This window comes from Corapipo altera, unplaced genomic scaffold (genome assembly GCF_003945725.1).
Source record: "Corapipo altera isolate COAL_440 unplaced genomic scaffold, ASM394572v1 0, whole genome shotgun sequence".
Lineage (NCBI taxonomy): Eukaryota > Metazoa > Chordata > Aves > Passeriformes > Pipridae > Corapipo > Corapipo altera.
The window spans coordinates 3,117,341-3,137,904 of NW_020884872.1; the positions used below are offsets into that span (position 1 = coordinate 3,117,341).

Here is a 20,564-nt window from a genome sequence, read left to right on the forward strand (position 1 = left end):
CTGATGCCAACTGTTGTTTTCACTTACATGAATATTTTCGAAGCAGGCATTTGGTGCAGTGGGGGAAGAAGTCGTGTGTCCACCATGTGCCCAGGTGGCCAAGAAGGCCAGTGACACCTGGGCCTGTGTCAAAAACAGCGTGGGCAGCAGGACCAGGGCAGAGATTCTCCCTCTGGGCGCTGGTGAGGCCTCACCTCGAGTGCTGTGTCCAGTCCTGGCTCCATCAGGATAAGAGAGACATGGAGGGGCTGGAGCATGTCCAGGGAAGGGAATGGAGCTGGAGAAGGGGCTGGAGCAGCAGGAATGGCTGAGGGAGCTGGGGGGGCTCAGCCTGGAGAAAAGGAGGCTCAGGGGGGACTGTCAAGTTCTCTACAAGCACCTGGAAGGAGTTTCTAGCCAGGTGGGGATTGGCCTCATCTCCCAGGCAACCTGTGACAGGGCAAGAGGAAATGGCCAAAAATCTGCACCGGGGGAGGTTCAGGTTGGATGTCAGGAAAAATTTCTCCACTGAATGGGTTGTCAAGCATTGGAAAGGGCTGCCCAGGGAGGTGGTGGAGTCCCCCTGGAGGTGTCCAAGGAAGGCCTGGCCGTGGCACTCAGTGCTCTGGGCTGGGGGACAAGGTGGGCATCGGGCACAGCTTGGACTCAATGATCTGGGAGGGCTTTTCCAACCTGAATGATTCTGTGATTCTAAGTATACCACATGCCAGGATGCAGGCATACAGGATCCATGGATTTTGGTAGTTCTCTTACAGGGAAGTGTTTACAGTGGTGCTGGTAGAGACACACCAGCACGTTTTCTGTCGTCCTGCAGGGACTTCTCTGTCCCCAGCTGCACTGATGTGAGATTCACCTCCAAACCCTGACTGGATGGGAGGACAGTCACTTCCTTAAAGCTCCTGTTACATGTTTATCCAGCTCTGCTGCTCCAGTGCTGTTTGGAAGATTAAAAGCCAATAAACCCCCCCAGCCAAGGGGGCTGTGCACATGTTTACAGTCACACATCCCGAAGAGCCGGCTGGATGCGGGGCACGGAGCCAGGAACCCCGCGGGGCTGAGCCTCCCTGAGTGAAGCAGCAGCCCTGGTTCCACTCTGAGTTCAACCAGCAGGAGCCTTGCAATGAATTTCTTTGAATGTGGGCCCCCCAAAGGCGTCAGCACTTCATAAGGAGGATGGATATTGCCAAGCACGTTGAATACAGATGAGGAGGGAGTGTCATCAAGTCAAGGACGTTGGCACTTTCCAGATCGTCACTCAAATGTGGATGTGGGGAGATACTGGAATATTTCCCCTCTCAGCAGTCAGCAGGAGTTTAAAATGGGAACATTTCCTCCCTATATCTCGCTGAAGGCAGGTTTTGGTGGGGAGCCACAGGACCAACCACCCCTGTGCTTGAGGGCAGCCAAGAGCCACAGGAGCAAATGGATCAAGCCTCGATTTTGCCCAAAAGCTTTTCACCTTTTTACAGAGGACAAAAACGAAGCTTGGAATATGGAATATAAAATTGCCCTGAGACTCAAAAGTCCTGAATGCTACTGAGAAAATCAATTTTTATTTGCACATGCAGTGCTGATGCCCCATCCAGCTCAGGCTGAGCACAGCAGAAAGAGTTTTGAGGGAATCAAAAAGAACTAAAATCTTCTGTAAAAGTTTCATTTTCTGTGGAGTTTTTCAATGGGAAATATTCAAAGAGATTTCTTTCTGCATGATTAAATCAGGTTCTTATCAACAACGTTTTTCTCTATGGAAAACAAAACCACAGAACAAACCAAAGCAAATGAATGGCTTAATATTTTTTTCATGTAATCATCACAGAATCATTTAGGTTGGAAAATATTTCCAGGATCATCGAGTCCAACCTTTGACCAACCACCACCACCCCAACTAAACCATAACACTAACACATTGGTTTTTTACTGTGTTTGAATAATCTTATTTTTTTTAATGGAGGTAAAAGGTTGGGGTTTTGTTTGTTTGTTGTTGGTTTTGTAGAGGGTTTTTGTTTGGTTGGTTTTTATGATGTATTTATTTTTTTTCTAATTTTTAACACAGTTTATGACTGTATTGGTCAAATAGACAGACTAAATTGGAAGTGGTTCCTTATCTGAGTGACATCTCAGCACTCCTTTGTATGTCCAGAAGAAGTACATACTTTGAGGATGTCTTCATTTGGCTTCTTCTGTTAGAATTCCCAGACTTTAGCACTCGGGCTTGACAGAGCTAAGGATGCAAATGCAGCTTGATTCTTTTCAAGCACTTTGCTAACTTACTGCCCTCACAACAGCACAATTCCATTAATGATAGCAGTGAAACAATTATACATTGCTGCACTTTTCTGTTTTCCAACAACTCAAACTGCTCCTGGGGCAGGAATGTTTGCAGTAGCAGTGCCCACACCATCACCCACTGGGGAAATCACGGGACATTCCCATCCTGCCTGAGCATTCCAAGCCCTGCTGCTTCCACACCCCAGCTGATACTCCCAGACAGCATGTTTGGACTAATTTGAGGTGCTCTTCTCCCTGTTTTCCTGGTCAGGGCACGCCAAGGTGGCCAGGACACACACAGGGAGGCACTTCCCGACGCTGTTGTGTTAAACCCACCGACTGGGCTGTTCAATCTTTTATGCTTTGTATAAAACAAGCAATATCACTTCCCCTGGAATCAAAAGATGCAACAAAGTAATAGGAGCTGACAGCTCCCACATAACAGGATTTTTTTTCCTCTGAAGAAAGACACGTTGATCTTAGACCTGGAATAGCTTTTTCATCCCATTTTTCCTGTTATGGGAAAAGCTGGGTTCCCCCCCCCCCAAGTCTTTACGTAAGCAACTCATTTCTGTAAGAGCTGCTCCCAAATGGACTCAAGATCCATTCATAAGGAGTAAGTAAAGTAACATCAGCACATTTCCTCTGATCCAACAAATATTGAAGCCCAACAAAAGCCTTTTGGTGTCAGATGAATCACATGCTGAGAGTCCTGGTGGGGGTTTGGTTCAAGGCACTCAGGACTTGCCCCCATTCTCTGCCCCATGGCAGCAAAAAGAGGTGTTGGGTAAGTGAATCCCAATTTTTTTCCAAAGGTATGACCCCTGCTTCCCTTTTCTGCCCAAAGGCACAAGAAGATGTTCAGAGCATGGCACTGACATGGTTATTACACTTAGGAAAAGCAAGCCCAGCTAAAGGCAATGGAATCAGACATCACAAATAAAGGCAGAAGACCCTTTTATTTCGCATAGACAAAATGCAAAGAGTGTCTCATTAAATTAATATCAAAAAAAAAACCCAAATCAATCTCCTCACTCCACTGACATCACTCATCCTAATTAACAACAAAAAAAAAAGAACAATCAAGGACCCATTTTCTAATTAAAAAAAAAAAAAAAGTGCAAACATGACAAAAGACTTTTTATTTTTCCAAATCAATGTTCCTGTTGAATTCACAAATAGGGTGATTTTTTTTTTGTGATTTTTTTTTTTCCCTTTTAAATCTTGTCTGATGGAACTTCCAGTTAAAATGTTTTAGTTAAGTCTCCATGCACTTCGTAGAAAATCAGTAAAAACACAAACGCTTGTGAAGATCAGAAAACTGGACTCTTTTACCCAAAAATTCAGATGTCCAGTCAGATGAAGCTCACACTCAGACAGAAAAAAAGCAAGAGAGTCTTTGCACTGTCTGTCGTTCATATTATTATTTTTTTTTTGTCAAATATTTTGGCAATCTTCTTCTTTAATTATAAATATTGGAATTCAATAAAAAAAAGGTAGCTTTCATTGGATTTGTTTGTTTGTTTGTTTGTTTTCAGTGTAAATATTTACAGCCACTGTCCAGCCATGCTCTTTGTGTTATACCAGGGTGTAAGATTTTGCGTAGGGATTGTTTCCTTTCAAGTGGCCCCGGGAGTCCAGCAGGGATTCTTGGGAGCTGCTCATTTTTGCTGCCTGTCCCAGCTCAGCTCCTTCTCGCTGAGGTAACGTTGCCACAGCACCAGGTTGCCATGACTGAACATCCCTCGTGGAGGATGTCTCCATGGGGATCGGCTCCAGGACGGTGGGGCGCTTCAAGGTCCGGCTTTTCTGGGGCTCCAAGCAGGCTTGGCCCAAACCCAGGTCTCTGCTCGTGCCCTGCACGCCACGGTTCAATAAAAAGTCCATCCTAAGGTAGGGTGGCAAATGCATGAGATCACCTGGGGAGGCAAAAGGGGAAAATAAGTCTTTATTTATAAACGTACGTTGTGTTTTCGCTCATTTGGCCAGGGGAGCCGACCAAAGTGGAGGGTCTGTGATCAACCCAACTGCAGCATTTATCATGGACACGTTGATTTTCAGCCATTCACCACACTAGGATCATCCAGAATCATGCATCCACACACTCCTTTTGGGCACATCCATAAGAGTTCACTATTAATATTTGTTTCCATGATAGAATGACAACAACGAGGAGTGCAATGTGCTTTACAGGCACTCAAGGCAGGACGAAGATAAAACTGAAAAGACCAGGAGGTTGTTTTCTCAAAATCCTAAAACAAAAGGCCTTGGTTTTCGTTTTCGTGGAGTCTCAGTACATTTCCATTTCTTATCATCCATTTCTTGTTTTCCATTTTAAATGGGAACCTTCACAATTCCAATTAATGGCCCCCATCTTGAGTGGAATGACTAAAATGTTTAAAATGGATGCAAGAGTGTTACGGCCATAGTCTTAAAGGGATTGCTGAATAACAGAGAAACATTCCTGTCCTGAATATACCCACATTTAACTGCCAACCATCATCACTGGGTCTAAATCACCAATGATTTTTTACCACTGTGACCATCAATGTGCTGCTGTTTTTGTGGTAGCAAAATGCGCTGGGGCACCCGAGCCTCTGCATCAGCCTTTCTTTCTGTTCTGTATTGTCAAGAAAACCTCTTATTTGTTATTTTCCCCTGATTCCTGGGCCTGTTAGGTATTCATAATGTTCCTTCAAGGAAATGAGAGGTAATCAGGCACGTAATGACATTCCCTTCTAAAAATATGTGATGGTATAACCTCACGTATGTATGAAAAAAAACCCAAAACAGTTAAAGGAGCATTCAGGAAGAGTATTCCCCTTTCTTTGCAGATCTCTGCAGGTGTATAGCTCCTTTTTTTTTTTTTTAATGACAGACATCAAACCCACAGTCTCATCTACAGATGGGATGCATCCTGAATGTTTAAAGTTGGAGACTCTTGGCACCTGAGCCTACACGAGCTGTTTACAGCAGCAGAAATTAAGGCTGACCTGTGCCAGTGGCATAAACAATAGCACAGGAAAGCATTTCTTCATAATAAAACAATGCATAACAGTTGCATTTTTCCTAACCCAGATAAAAGCTGTCTGATGACCTAAAATAAAACAGGCCCTTTGCTTTCTCACATAAGTCAAGGCACTGCAAGTCTTACCTAAAAGACCAACAGCATCTGCTCCATCCATAATTTCAGGTCACAGGCAGAGAATTGCTGAGAAGTTACATTTGGACAGAATCCCTGTTTATTCCTATAGACATCCCTAAGCACTGTCTGACACCATATGCTTTATTCTGGCTCCATCTCCACCACAGACACATGGCACACATTTTTTGACCCCCGTGGAGTAAGATGTGAGTATCTCAAGATTAGGCTGACATGCACCTTGGCAATATCTAGGCAGGGTTGGAGAGAGAGGGGAGGTTTATACTTATAATCCCACTGATTGCCACTTGAAAAATGAATTGTGTTAACTTTAATTGGGTTTATTTACCTTATTCTCCTACATTACCTTTCATCCTGGACACATTGTGCATATGAGACTCATTTCAGCTGCGACAGCAACGTACCTGCTGCTGGGGTAAAGTACAGCAGGATGTGGACACATGGCCTGGCAGGTGCAGAGAGGCACCAAATCACTCCAGTTCTTCACAGGCATTGAACTGAGCTGCCTGTGGGTACATCTGTGCTGCCCAACACCTTCCCTGTCCCCTTGGAACCCAGAAACCCATCCCCTGGTCACCCCCGCTGCACCTCAGTTCCTTGCTTCTGCATTCCCTTTTAGCCCAAGTCCTTCCAAAATGCAGTTTGCTCCAAAGACCATTCCCTGTGCGCTGCAGGGAGGAGACAGCCTGGATGAGAAATGCTCATATCACTTGCTCCCTGGGGCTGTATCTTGGGCAGCATCCTGGTATCCTAAATAAGGAGCTCTGTTCCTCCCCACCCCTCCCCAGTGGGGGAGAGAGGCAGGAGTGTAGGAGTGAGTGATGCTGCCCCATGGACCTGTCTCTGCCCACTGACAAGGTTGTTGAGGGCCTTGGTTTGGCTGCCTCAGGGGTGGGTTTTCACTGGCAGGTCCCAGAGAAGGTGGGCAGCAAAATGCACCTCTGACATGGCAAGAGCACTGTGAAAACTTTGTGACTAATTATGGTGCCAAAGTAACACCTTCCCCCTTGTCAAGGATGCTTAGAGACTGCTGGGGTTAGAAAGGGGGGTTTCTCTAGCAATCCAATGCTAAGTAGGGGTCCCTCAGCCCAAGAAGAAGAAGACTAATTTTCTAGGTTGAATCTGGTCCTGGAGGAGGATGGGAGAGCTGAGAGTGCTCTCCTGGAGAAGAGAAGGCTCTGGGGAAACCTTAGAATCTGTTCCAATGCCTCAAGGGGGCTACAAGAGAGCTGGAGAGGGACTTTTCACAAGAACTTGGAGTGATAGGATAAGGAGTAATGGGTTTAAACTGAAAGAGGGTAGTGTTAGATGACACATTAGGAAGAAATTCTTCCCTGAGAGGGTGGTGAGGCCCTGGCACAGGTTGCCCAGAGAAGCTGTGGCTGCCCCTGGATCTCTGGAAGTGTCCAAGGCCAGGTTGGACAGGGCTTGGAGCAACCTGGTCTAGTGGAAGGTGTCCCTGCCCATGGCAGGGGGTGGAACTGTATGATCTTTAACTTCCCTTCCAACGCAACCCATTCCATGATTCTCTTTCCCACAACAATCAGCCTTTTCCCAAAGCTGTCTGTCGCCCCAACACCATTTTTGACGAGTTGCTGGCAGGCAGCACAACACCCACTGCCTTGTTAACACCTGCCAGGTCCTTTCACACCCATTCCCTCTTCCTACTGCATGTTCTGCTTTCCCTTTGACTCCCTGGGAAGGAGCTGGAGCGGAGCAGCAGCCGGAGCACGGCTCATTGGCAGTTCCCTGTGGATACCTTGGAGAGCTGCTCCCTTGTCTTACACATTTCCACTTCTTCAGAGAGATGGGTTTGAGTGGACTATAAAATATGAGCATTGAACCTTGCAGAGATGGAGGTTCGTTTTCAAGCTGCTGTCTAGACATTTCTCATGTGTATCTAGGAGCTTCAGGCTATGTAAAAAAGACCCTTTTTCCCCCCCCCTCCTTAAATCTGCATAAGAAAGCACAGTCAATAATCTGTGTAAACAATATGCAGTCATTTCACTGTAATTTTCTAAATGTCCGGGGGGCAAAGTTCCAACAGGATTGCAGTAATGAGAAGCCACGGAGTGTAACTTGCTTTCCAAAGCTGGGTGCTCGAAGCACATGGCTTACACAGAGCCCTCATTATTTGATGTGATGTACACATTTTCCCATCACAAGAAGTGCCACTGCTCCTTCTTATCTTGCGAGAAGCGTCTTTCCCTGCAACTGCTCGTAAAACAAAGCACATTATTAAAATCAGCGGCAACGAAAAATTTGGAGAATGGAGCCTTTTTCTTCTCTGCTCGGGCTGAAACGGCCTCACAGGATTAAAAAAAAAGAAAAAAAAAAAAAGGTCTTTGATTTATAAGAACTAATGGGTTTCTGACTTGAAAACACAGCCTTTGAAATATAACCGCAGGGGTTCACTTTTGCCTTTCCTACATCAATTTTGAAGGTGCTTTTGAGCAGAATAAAAGCTTCTTGCTGTATCTGTGGAGCTGCTTGGAAAGACCTTGGTTCCTATCCTCTGGACACAACAGTGGAGACTTTTTTTTTTTTTGTTTCTTGCTATTCATCAGAATGGTGTTTTTTTCAGGGAAAGCATATGAAGTTTCAGGATGGTTCATTGCCTTTGATGCTCTAATTACCTCTTTTCAGCTGTGTGTGTGCCTTATTAGTAATGAAAGCAAACCTTTCAAGTGCATGAGCACTGCAAACGAGCATGTTTAATAATTCATGCATTTTGGCTTAATTAGTACAAAAGACATTCTAAAACTATAGTTTTATAGTTTTAAAAAAATGGGGTTTGGACTGGATGATCTCCAGAGCTCCCTTCCAACCCCAACCTTTCTGTGATTCTGAGATTTTTAAAAAGGGAAATTTGCTGTATTAGAACCCTGAGTCTGTAGAGAAATGATAAACATCCAGTCAAATCTGAATGCAGCAATTTAAGCCAGAGCTGCCTCAGTCTGTTTTTTTCTGAGTGCCAACCCTCTAATGAATTATTTAGTATAGAACATTTAAGAAAATGTTGGCTCAAATAAATATTTGTAAACAAATGCTAAAAATAACTTACTCTGATATTTACAATAAGCAACATATTCTACCAAAAAGAGAGTATTTTCTGAGTTAATGCAGCACTGGGCAATAAATACTTCCCTTTATTTCAGTACAACTAAGCTAATATAAAACAGGTTTTGCAAAAAAACAAGAGATTTTTAGCCTTATTCTAGAGGTCAACTTCAGGTATGGGCAAGGTTGGGATGAATTTGACAGGCTACATGGAGGGAAAAATATCACTGCTCAACTTTTCTTGGATTTTCTTCAAGATATCTGTCTTGTCTGCAGAACTAAAACTCCTTTCTCCCAAAAGATTTACCTCATTCCTCTTTCAAATGCCAGAGAGCTTGTATGGTTTTTTTTCTTTCATCTGCTTCAGAAAAAAAAATAAATCTAAGGATTTGTGCTATTTTCAAATACACAGATCATCCCAGACTGCAAAAAAGAGGCTCTTACCAAGTTTTTACATGATAGCTCTGTGCATTTTCTCGTGAATCATAACCTCCACTAAAGAAAAAGCAATTTGTCTTCACAACACTCCAGCACAGCCTGATGGTTTTCAAGTTTTGGTTGCCATGTGAAGGAAATTCCGTGCTATTTGAAGCATTATTTTTGAGAATTTTGTAAAGTAGGGCTGATGACTATGACAGGATATTCTGTTTAACAAAGGTAGGAACAAGACAAGTTGAGTAGGGCTTTCACACATCTTACTTCCACAGGTGAGTGGGCCAAAAAAAAGCTCTCAGAGATCTCCCTGGAGTGATCCCATGGGATCAGAAATCATGCCAGAGTTGAATCCATACAGCTCTGTTGGCACAGGTGAGGTGCTGATGTCGTTTTGTGGGTTTGGGACCTGAGCATGACCTTGTGCAGTGCTGGGGGTGTTCAAGTGCTGGTGAAGCTGGAATGCCACTGTGTTGGGAATCTCTTGGCTTGCCCTGATTTTGGAAAGGGAAGCATTGGTGGGATGTTGTGTTGTCCTTTGAAAGGAAGCAAATGAGACAGAGCTGCTGACAAACAGCTTTAAGTCCTGGTTTATGCGGATTAAAAAATTATGTGAGTTTTTCCAGCTCACTCGCACAGTAACTAAATCAGTGAAGCCTTTGCTGCTGCTCACAGGCTGTTCTTCAGGACAAAGGCTGCCTATAAGAAAAACTTCCATTAGAAACAAGGAAAGAGGAGGGTTTGCAAGGCCAAGGTGAGAGGTTCGATGAAAAAAAAGAGCATAAGTGGTGTTCAGAGGTGTTTGTCCCATCAAAACCTGACAGGCCATTAAAAGTGAGCAGGCAAAGCTTTCTTAGACAGCAGCAGCTTGATCTGAAGCCAGACTGATAGCAGCACAATAACATTCCTTACAATTGCTGCTGTCAGTGTTTGAAACCTGCTGGTGCTCCCTCTCTGTCCATCTCCTGCCCGTGTATCCTGCACTGATCCCGCAGAGCATTCCGCACTGCGCCGCAACCATTCCCACACCAACAGGCTGAGAGTCAGCCCTGCAGGCTCCCAGCACGCTGCAACACCAGGTATAAATACTCTTAATGAGCAATAAAGCCAATTATGTGGTTGCTTTGATCCTGTGTCCTGCTCAGCCAAGCAGGGAGGGGTAAAGAGGAACAGTCCTGCACCTCCTTACTCGGCTGATATCGGGATCTGTTCAACGTGGGACTGCCTCCCCAGTGGTTTTTGTTTGCTAATTATTATTTTCTGGCAAATGTTGCTGTAAAATGCCACAAGTGAACAGCAAAAAAGGATGCTTTGAATGACAGGGCTCCACTCTCTAGAGGCAGTATTGATCAGTAATGGAAATGGAGGGGAAATTTTCCACATGGAAATTACTGACGGGGCAAACGAACGGAAACCTCAGCTCGCAGTCAACAGGAGCACACCATTATTAGCACGTTCAGGAGCTCACAGACTCCTTCTGAGCCCACTTTTTCAAGACAAAAAGTGGATTTAACGATTCTCTGAGGTGATCCAGAATAAATGGCAAAAGGTCTGAGTGCTCCCTTAAATTACAGTCTTAGGAGCAGGTGAGCAGCAGAAGGGAAAAGGAAGGAGGGAGAGGGCAGGGCAGAGCTTCCTCATTAGTGAAAATGCTGCTGTGAGAGCAGGCACAGGGTCTTCCCTTCCCCAGAGTAGTTTCAACCTCTGCTCAGCTGCCCAAGAAAAATGACTGAAGTGCTCAGCACTTGGGGGACACTTTTAAACTGACTGAATGGATGCTGTTGGATGAGGCTAACGGGGTGTCTGGATCCATTCCAGCTGCCAACCTGCCCTTCAGGGCTCTGTTATACCATCACATCTCCTGGGCTTCTCACTGTGTTTCTGCAGACAGCAAAACAGCCCATCTTTATGCTGTTTATATTTGTGATCATCTAGATAGGAAACAGGTGAAAAGTGTTAGAAAAATAACCAAATTTCCCATTTCTAGATGGAGAAAACAGAATTCCCCCATCATCCCTGCAGGGCTTTATAACTGGCATTTTTCTCCAGGAAAACTGCACCTCCAGAGATAATTTGGAAATCTATAACACCTAGTTAAATGTTGCACGTTGCAGTCTGCTAAAAGTGTCATTTTCATGCAAATATTCAAAATACCAGCTGTGTTTCACAGAAAAAAAATAAAACCAACAGTTTTATTTGACTGCAATTCTTGGAGTTATCTCTTAAGAAACACCAGGATATCAGTAACACTGTAGTTCCGGAGCCAAATTTGCTACTGCTATAAATCAGTGGCTATATTGATTTCAGCAAGACTATAAATTGATTTATACTTACTGGAGATTAGGTTTAAGTGACTGAAAATGAGGATTCCAACTAATGTGGACTTTTTTTAAAGGTGATTCATTTTGTCACTTAGAGTTAAACCTTCCGATTCCGAGAAAAAGTCTTTTGATCAAAGCGTCTTAAAGCAAAAGCACAGCTGCTGTAGTTTAACTGAGGACATACAGCTGAACTACATCAACACAACAGTCTGTGCACCTGTCTGACTGCATGGCAGGAGGCTTGATTATCACTTTGTTGCCTGTTCCTGAAAGGTTCAATGAAACAGGAACTGAAGCGCGGTTTTCGTTTGTATTTCTCTCAGCAGAACTTTGGTCTTTTAATTTAGTTCTGCACTTTCAGAAGATCTGTCAGATGCTTTGTACCTTTCAGAAGTAACTTCAAGGAGAAGTGACGTATTTTTAAAGGCCTCTCTGTCACTGAGCTGAGTAAGGAAGGGAAAATTGATTAATTCCAGGGGTCAGATAGATTTAGACCCTATGGATCTGCCATGTGGATGCTCGGCCTCACAAGGCCGGGGCACCTGCAAAACTGATGCCCTCCTGTTTCGATTTAATGTGATGCCTAAGTTATAAAAACATGTAAAAGGGGCCTCACTCTGTGAATCAATACACGCTCCAGGGCTGAAGTCAGCAAATTTGTCAATAAATAATGAAATGATGATAGAAAAGTGAAGTCTGGGAGCGCTGCTTTTCCGCCTTGGCCTTGTCACGCAAGCGGCCTCATGCATTTTTAAGGATGCTCTGAGACAGCACTCTCCTGCTTGCTGGCTGGGAAAACTCGGAAAACCAGGCTGGAGCCCTGGCTCAGGTGACCCTGTTTAGCAAAGCTGGAGTTTTAAAACTCATTTGCTGCTCCTGGATGCAGCGAACAGAAACTGTTCAATTATACAGCACTTCAGCCGAGGGTTAAATCGATCGCGGCTCCATGGAAACTGGCATCCCTCACGGGCTTATTCCCGGGATTAATTCCAGTTAAGAGACTGGATTTCAGCAGAGAGGATGGAGAGGTGAGGAGTTTGAAGCATATTTATGAAATCAGAACTCTGTTGACCTCAACAGGCTCTGGCCATACCCATGAATTCATGGATGAACCTGGCCATGCCAAGGAAACAGATAAGCCAAACACTCTTCTAACAGACACAGGGAGGTCAGGCTACAACAAGGAAACCAATATCAGCACTGCCCTGCTGCTCTGCTGAATTCATGCATGAACTGGTGCCACTGGGACTCCACATGCCCATCAGTTCGAGTCACCAGAGTGATGCTGATGAGGTGCATCATGGCATTTTTGTTAATTAATCCACCGGGACCAGAAGTTCTCACATTTAAATTAAGGATGCTGACACAAAAAGGTGAACAATACTGAAACACATCTGCTGTGCTTTAAAGGCCAGCCTATAAAGAAGCCCTTTCATAGATGGCAAAGACCATCACTACAGTCAGATGAAGAATGTACTGTTAAAACAAAAGTTGGTTTCTCTAGTGATATGATTTCCCACTTTAATTTCAAAAAATAGCACGAGCACGACCTTTCATGCAGGTAAGATTTGCTTTACATTTTCAGATGCCACAGTCTCAGTCCTCCTGTAGATCTCAGATTACATTCAGGTCCTCTTGTCACAGGGGAAATGAGCAGAGCCTGAAGCCACTTAAATCAGGAAGGGCTGTAAATGACTACAAGGACCTTAAAGCAAGGCCAGATCAGTCCTTGTCTGCAGGAAACAACTGCTGCTGGTTACCTTGGGCTGTCTGAAAGCCCCCACAGAAATCACACACACTGTGTCTCAAACACTGTGAAGGTGAAATTATTTGACATTTTCAAAATTAAAATGGCACGAGCAGGCAAAATCTAGTTTTTTAGGGAACTGAGACTCTTAACTGAACTGCTCTAAGAATCTGGTGCTAATTGAAGTGGACGCAGCATCTTTGGTTCAATTTGGAACATTTGCTGGTGGTTTTAGAAATTTAACAGTGAAGTTACGACTGTAAGAACACGAAAGTAGCTGAAACATACTGATAAATGTAATCCTTGCTTTAGGCATAAAACTCTCCACTAACTACAGTTCAATCAAATGCCTCCAGAGCTACAGAAAACAAGGATAATCTACTTTAATAGCTGCAGCTTATATATATATGTAAGGACCACAAAGCAAATAATCAGCTTTAAAAAAACTAAATTAAATTCAGATTTTAAAAAAATATCACTTTTAAGAGGAAAGAGTTTGTTGGTAATCAAAAGATAGGAGATGGGCATTCTTGAAAGGGGGCTTCCCTTAACACGCAGCTTTTAGTCTATCACAAAGCAAAAAAACTCCAACCTTCCACTAGACCAGGTTGTTCCAAGCCCTGTCCAACCTGGCCTTCAACACTTCCAGGGATGGGGAACCCACAACTTCTCTGGGCAACCTGTTCCAGTGCCATCAATGACTTGAATTTGGCTTGCAGACATCTTGGATACTACCTAAATTGGAATTTCCACATTACAATAGCTTTGTATGTATAACCAAAAAACCTATTTAAACTCAAGATTCACATCGATATAGTTTTCCTTTCTGACCCAAAAATATTTTAGCTTTTGATCTGAACCTTTTTAAGCTCATTTTTCTTGCACTGGCAAGGTTAAAAAACTTGCAGTGTGAACCTTCCCACCTGTAAACACACCAGAATAAAAATGCAAGCCAATGATTTCAAGTGTGTAGTCATGTCAAATTAAATGGAGAATTAAATGGTTTTCATCCCTGCAGAACATTCAGCTTTTCTCAGCTGAAGGAGAAAAAGCTCCTGATACTCCACAGAAATAAAACCTGAGACAAGATAAAGGCAATTTCCTCTCATCACTGATGTGCCATTTCTATGATAAGCAGCAAATGGCACAGTCTGTCTCTTTGTGACATGTTCCTAGTTTTCCAACAGTGCAGTAGAAAATAAAAAAAGGGTGTTCCAGGCACAGGAGAATTTAATATGGAAACATTAGAGGCGCTCATCCAGAGGAGTAAATTCCGAATATGTCACATAAACGTAAGCAAGTATACATAAAAGTTAACATACACATTAAGAGTGTTTACTACAGTTAAAAATGTAGGCAAGAAGGTTTTTTTTCTCCACTTACAACTGTTCTGCCTGTCTTGCTGTTTTTTCCACCTGCCTATTTTGATTTGCCTCCTTAAGTACTTCTCAAAACCGGACCTTGGTCTCCCATTGTGGAGTCAGGATGGTGATTTCTTTGTTCTATATACATGTTATATATAGTGGGTGTATACACATAGACTTGTATTATATTTGTATATTTTCTATTATAGATATATATAATAGAAAAAAATGTTCTATTTTATTTGAAAGCAGTGCAAGTGCAAAACTGAAAAAGAAAACAATCTATATCTTTACCTTTACATGCTTTACTGCAGGATTTCTGAACAAAAAACCAGGTCAAACATTGATTCCTCCATATTGAAGAAACTCAGTTTTGGATCTGGAAACTGTGGAACTGTGCAACTGCACTTTCAGTCAATGCAGGATAATATAACAGGCATGGGAAAAGGAGGCTAAAGGTGAGCTGTGAAGAGTTCCAGCCTTTGCTGAATCCCCAGTGGCCGAATTCGTATCGGATTCAGTTACAGCCTCAGCCTGCAGAGCTCTGCCAGCAGCTTTCCAATGGAAAGCAAGTCTCCAAATACACTCCAATCACTGTGTCACACTTGCCTGCATCAGAAGAGGGAAATCACCCCTTCACCCCTGAACTCGTAGGTCAGTGGAAAAGAGTTCACATCTCAGATTACAGGGCTGACATTGGAAAAACACTGTGCTTTCTAATACTGCGTGGCTCTTATTCCTCTTTTTGTGCTAAGCAGCTTATTTTTATCTGTAGTGACCGGAATGCTGGAAAAGAAGATTTGTTTCGTGACTTGGGTGTTTAAAACAACATTTAGGCACTGCAGGTGATACTCAGACTGTATTTTAAGGGACCCTTGTAAATCATTATTTAATGAAGTGCTTGCATTCTGTAGATTAATACCTGTCTACACATCAAGACTTCGCTGTACAAGTCAACAGGAGTAGTCAAAGCAGCGAGAAACTTGTAAATTGGGTCAAGAATCCTAATTTAAGGCATCTGAAACACTGAAAGAACTTGATCTTTCAGCAAGGCTGGGGAGGTTAAATCAGCGGGTTTTTTCTAGTCAACATGCAGTGGGCTGAAGGATCGACTCAAGCTTCTTGACTCAGGTGTCCAGTTGTTAAATCCCAAAGTGTCCATGCTTGGATACTGAGAGCTTGGCTTAGAGCAGGCCTGGCCTGGCCTTGGGCTGCTGCTCAAAGGTGATGTCTGCTGGACAAATCTCCTCTGGGGCACTGGGAACAAGGAGAAGGGCTGGCAGACAGAGAGGATGGAGCTCTGCCCTCCCTCACCAGCCACCAGGGCAAGGGCAGCAGGAGGGAAGTGCTTCCAGAGGAGCAGGGGCTCAGCAAAGGGCTGCTCCTGCCTGGCACAGGTTTAAGAACCCAGGAAAGCACTCGGGTTCCCCATGGAGCAGTGGGGTGTTCTTTCCATCTTCATGGCTGTGAAATCAGTCCCTAGAAAATCTTTTTTTTTCAGAGCCTGCCTCTCTATAACCTGCCTTTTCTCCTCACTCATGGCCAGGTTTCTTTCCAATCTGGTTCCTTTCATCAACTGAGAGTTTATAGAGGGAGTTCTGAGATAGAAAATCTCGTGGTTCAAATGGATTTTAAAATCCCCTCATCTGATATACCCAGTGAGTGATATCTTTTATCTGGGACTGCATCTGAGATGTTTTACTCCCTTCAGGGTTTGTATGTTATGATTTCCAAGCAGACAAGGATGGACAAAATGAGCTTGCACTTGCTTTGAGACATCAGACAACTTTCTGCCTGGTCTAAGTCAAGCTAATGCTTAATATCATATATTTGAAGAGGTTCTTTTTACTGCTGATTAGCATAAGAGAAAAATATAACTGGGGGTTTGAGTTTTGCAGTACCCCTGTGGAAGGGAGGTTTCTGCAAATGGCAAGAGACCTGATGAAAATTTTCTAGATATTTTCTGTTCAAGCACTGGTCAGATATTATTTCTTCCAAGCATGAACTCCATTGCCAGATGATGCAATCAGAGGTCTGTCTACAAAAAAATACATAAATAGCACTTGGGAAGCATAGAAATATCAAAACATTTCCCAGTTAATAGCTGCTCTTTTCTCAAGCACAATAATTTAGGAGGAAAGAGAAGGAAAAAACCCAACAGGCTTCTTGGCTGAGGCTATTACTGAGATTTAAAATTATAATAATGGGAATCTATTTTTAATAAAGTGCTACTGCAATGTTTATTGCAGTTAAGAATAATTGTTGTGATAACTCAATTTGTGGTTATTATTTTTAAAACAGAAAAAAAGAAACATTACTATAAAACTCTTTGAACCTCCACAATTATCTTCCCTTTTTTTACTTTACAGACTCTTTGATGGCACAGTGGGAGGTAGGAAGAGAGTGCATTTCTTTCCAATTTCTGTCCCTCTTTGGAGGATGAAGGACTCATTTGTAGACTTCTCAGATAAACTCTGGGTAACAATTGTTGAAATTAATGAATATTTATGTGAAAACTGCCTCAGTTTTGCTCTGGAAGGACCTACCATACTGTTGAGATGATTGCTCCATATTCATGTTCCTCGAGGAGCAGATCTTTCTAACCAGACTTTTAGTTAGTGACAACTGTGGGGAGGAGAAGAATCCTCCCAGTCCCAAACTTCTGGGAGTTTAGATACTGAGAAAGATGCAACAATAACATACTGCCATCATTTTTATACCATGAAGAATATTCACACTGCACAGAGGTTGAGAAGATCCACTTTTCTAAAGGATGTGATTTATCCCACGGGTTTAAAATACTGCTGTGCTGTATTGTTATTTACTACTTATTTATTTACTGCTTCAATTTTCTCCCTTAAGGTGCCTCCTGGGACACATGACAATTCATAGAGTCACAGAACAGTTTGGGTTGGAAGGGACCTTAAAGATCATCTTGTTCCAACCCCCTGTCATGGGCAGGGACACCTTCCTCCATCCCAGGTTGCTCCAAGCCCCGTCCAGCCTGGCCTTGGACACTTCCAGGGATGGGGCAGCCACAGCTTCTCTGTCAATCTGTTCTAATCTCACCTTTTCCCAAAAATCTACTTTTGGAGTTGCAAATATCAGAACACCAGGACATGCCTTTCAAAACACTGAATGTAAGAATTAATTAAAAATATCTTACTTCCATGTTCCATTTCCTGTAGCTATGACTTTTGAAAAGTTTAAGAAAAGTGCAACTTCTGAAGTCTATTTTACTGAAGATTGTTTAATGACACCTTCTCTATAAATTTGAAAGTTCTGGCCTGGTGTCAGGACAATGATCCAGAAAACATCTGTAGGTGTTTGTACAGTCAACCAGAAGTAGCCTCATGTTTCGGAGAGCTGGTTGATATTCAAGGATCACCTCCTCCGAGCTCAGTGAGCACAAAAATGCCCAGAGCCCTGCATGGATGAACAAGGATCTCCTAGCAAAATTCAGGCACAAAGCAGGAGCACCCAAGAGGGTGAAAACAGGGACAGATAATCCAGAGCGAACGCAAAGATACTGTCCAAACATGCAGAAATGTGGTTAAGAAGGTCAAGGTCTGACTGAAGTTAAATCTGGCCAGGGAAGCCAAAGACAACAGGAAAGTCTCCTGTAAGGATATATATTGTCATTGTGAGTGACAGTAGGAAGGTCAGAGAAAATGTGGAAGTGTTTGGAGTGAGGAAGACTTACCCTTGGTGTACAAGGATCATGTCAAGGAGTATTTAAGCAAACTGGATCCATGTAAATCCATGGACCTTGACGGAATGCACCTACAAGTGCTGAGTGAAATGGCAGATACCTTTGTGAGGCCACTCTCAATAATCTTTGATTGCTTATGGTGGCTGGGAGAAGTGCCTGAAGACTGGAAGAAATTAAATGTCAGTCCTGCCTTCAAGAAGGACAAGAAAGAGGATGCAGGAACCAACAAGCCACTCAGCCTTATCTCCATCCCTGGGAAAGGGATGGAGCAGTTAATCCTGGAAACCATTTTTAGGCATATGAAGAACATAAGTCAGCATGGATTCAGCAAGGGGAAGTCATGCTTGACCAACCTGATAACCTTATACAGTGGAATGATTGGCTTGGGAGATGAGTGGAAATCAGTAAATATTGTCTCCTGTGACTTCAGAAAGGCTTTTGACACTGTCTCCTGTAAGATCCTCATGGAGAAGCTGATGAATTTATGGGACAGAGGAGCAGATAACCAGGTGGATTGAAAACTGGGAGGTGTTGCTGACACACCAGAGGGTCATGGTGCCATCCAGAGGGACCTGGAAACACTGGAGAAAGGGGCCAAAACAAATCTCATACAGATCAAAAAGGGGGAAGGGCACAGTCCTGCATTTGTGAAGGAACAACCCCAGTACATGCTGAGGGCCACCCAGCTGGGAAGAAGCTTTGCAGACCCTGGGGGTCCTGGTGGACATCAAGTTGAACATGAAGTGTTTGATCAGGAGACTTGACTATACAGGTACCACAGAATCCTATGGGAGGCTCAGGAAAAGCAAGGGAACAATCAGTGACATGAGTTGGAGTGCCCTCAGAAACCCACAGGAAGGTCTTCTGAAGCCAAGACTCAGGTGATCCAACATTTTGCTTGCTCATATCAAACACTTATGGGGAGGAAAAAGCTAAGAATTAATGCTCATTCAGTTATGCTTGACAAAGTCTTCACCAGTAAATTCCATCCTTACTTTTCTTGTGCAAAGTTGCAGCTTTGCCATGGGGTAAATTAGTTTCCAAATGTTCCATTTATCAACATAACTTTTCCTAACAGTCTTTCTGAGAGTGTCTTGTAAGTGCTGAGAGATAATTTGGAAAAACAAACATTACTTACGGCAAACTCTTGAACCTTTACTGCAACCACAAGTTGCAATAGGAAGAGTTTGAAAAGCAAGGTCAGAAATTAGGAAGGAAGAGGAAGAAGTTATTGGAAGTGACACTGTCCAAGAAGGATTGAGTTGGCTGAGAAGAAAAGCAAACAGGTAAAAGTTATCTTGAAAGAAAAGACTTACTTCAAGGAAGAATAATGGTGTGCTGAAGCAGTTTTATCTCAAATGTTCTCATCTACTGAATCTAAATACATTAGGTTCTTTTATTTCTTCTCCGTATTCTCAAATGCAGAATTACTTTGATTAATTGTATTTGAATTACTAATTGCCCCTGGAGAATTTCTGAAGTGGTGGGTGAAAGAAGAAAGATGCCCAGTAAGTCTTTCCTCACTGATTTGAACACTAAAATATTGTTCTGCCTGCTACTCTTGAAAATTCTTTCAGTCCATATGTTTTGTTTGAAGCCCTTCCTAAAGTGACCTTTAATAATGTGTTAGTCAGTATTTATGAGCCAACATTCAAGCTGCTCCACTGGAACACTCAAGTTTTTTTTCCAAGGTAATGAAGCTAATTATTAATTTTATAATATATTTCAATTCCTTACTGCAATGAAAAGCTAAAGGTAATCAAGAAAAGTAGGTAAAAAAATAAAGCCATTAAAACTAACAGACATAAACATGAGTACAAGTCTGTAAATCACTAAAGGAGCTCTAAGGATGTTCCAAACCTGGAAGTTTTTAACTCAAGCACAGGGACCAAGTTTTGGTGCTATCTGCCCTCAAGAAAATCATCTTTATATGGAATATATTAGAATACTTCCAAATACTAAATATGCATAAATGATGTATTTGGAACATGAAAAGAAGAGATATTTGTTAAAGAAATGATAAAAAATATTTGTTGACTGACTGGAAGGAAAGAGCTGCAATTTTGACTTAGCTGTGAATGCAGATGCTTCCCTTTAGCAGAGCAGGAATAAATATTTATCTTCCTTCTTTCGAGTTAGAAATGAAAAGTATTTTTATCTTTATCTATTTCTACAGCTCCTGGGTTTGTGGTTCTACTCTGTGACTACACAGAAATCAGCAATTTCTCTCACTATTTTATTTCCTACTTTATTTTCCCTCTTATCTATCTGTGTGACACACTAATTTCCTGCCCTGAGTATTATAACTTTCTACCTTCTGCTTGGTCTTTTTCTTCCCACATTTTTCTTTGAGCTTTCTCTTGGCAAAATCCTTTATGCTTTCTTTTCAGTGTCAGGTCCTGCTTTTGAATGACTTTCCTGATACCACTGTCTACCTTCCATTCCTCTGCATTCACTGCTTTTCCTTTTATGGTGAATAACTAGAAAAAGACCATAC

The 20,564-nt window shown here is 42.7% G+C and overlaps 1 protein-coding gene across 1 annotated transcript in view; it reads right to left on the minus strand.

Moving 5' to 3' along the window:
• Window positions 1-3,208: 3,208 nt before the first annotated feature.
• DSCAM (DS cell adhesion molecule) overlaps window positions 3,209-20,564 on the minus strand; it is a 440,015-nt gene continuing 422,659 nt past the window's right edge. The window contains exon 33 of the mRNA XM_027635014.1: window positions 3,209-4,187. Coding sequence (XP_027490815.1) covers window positions 3,847-4,187 — 341 coding nt within the window. The 3' untranslated portion in view covers window positions 3,209-3,846. The remainder of the gene's footprint in view (window positions 4,188-20,564) is intronic.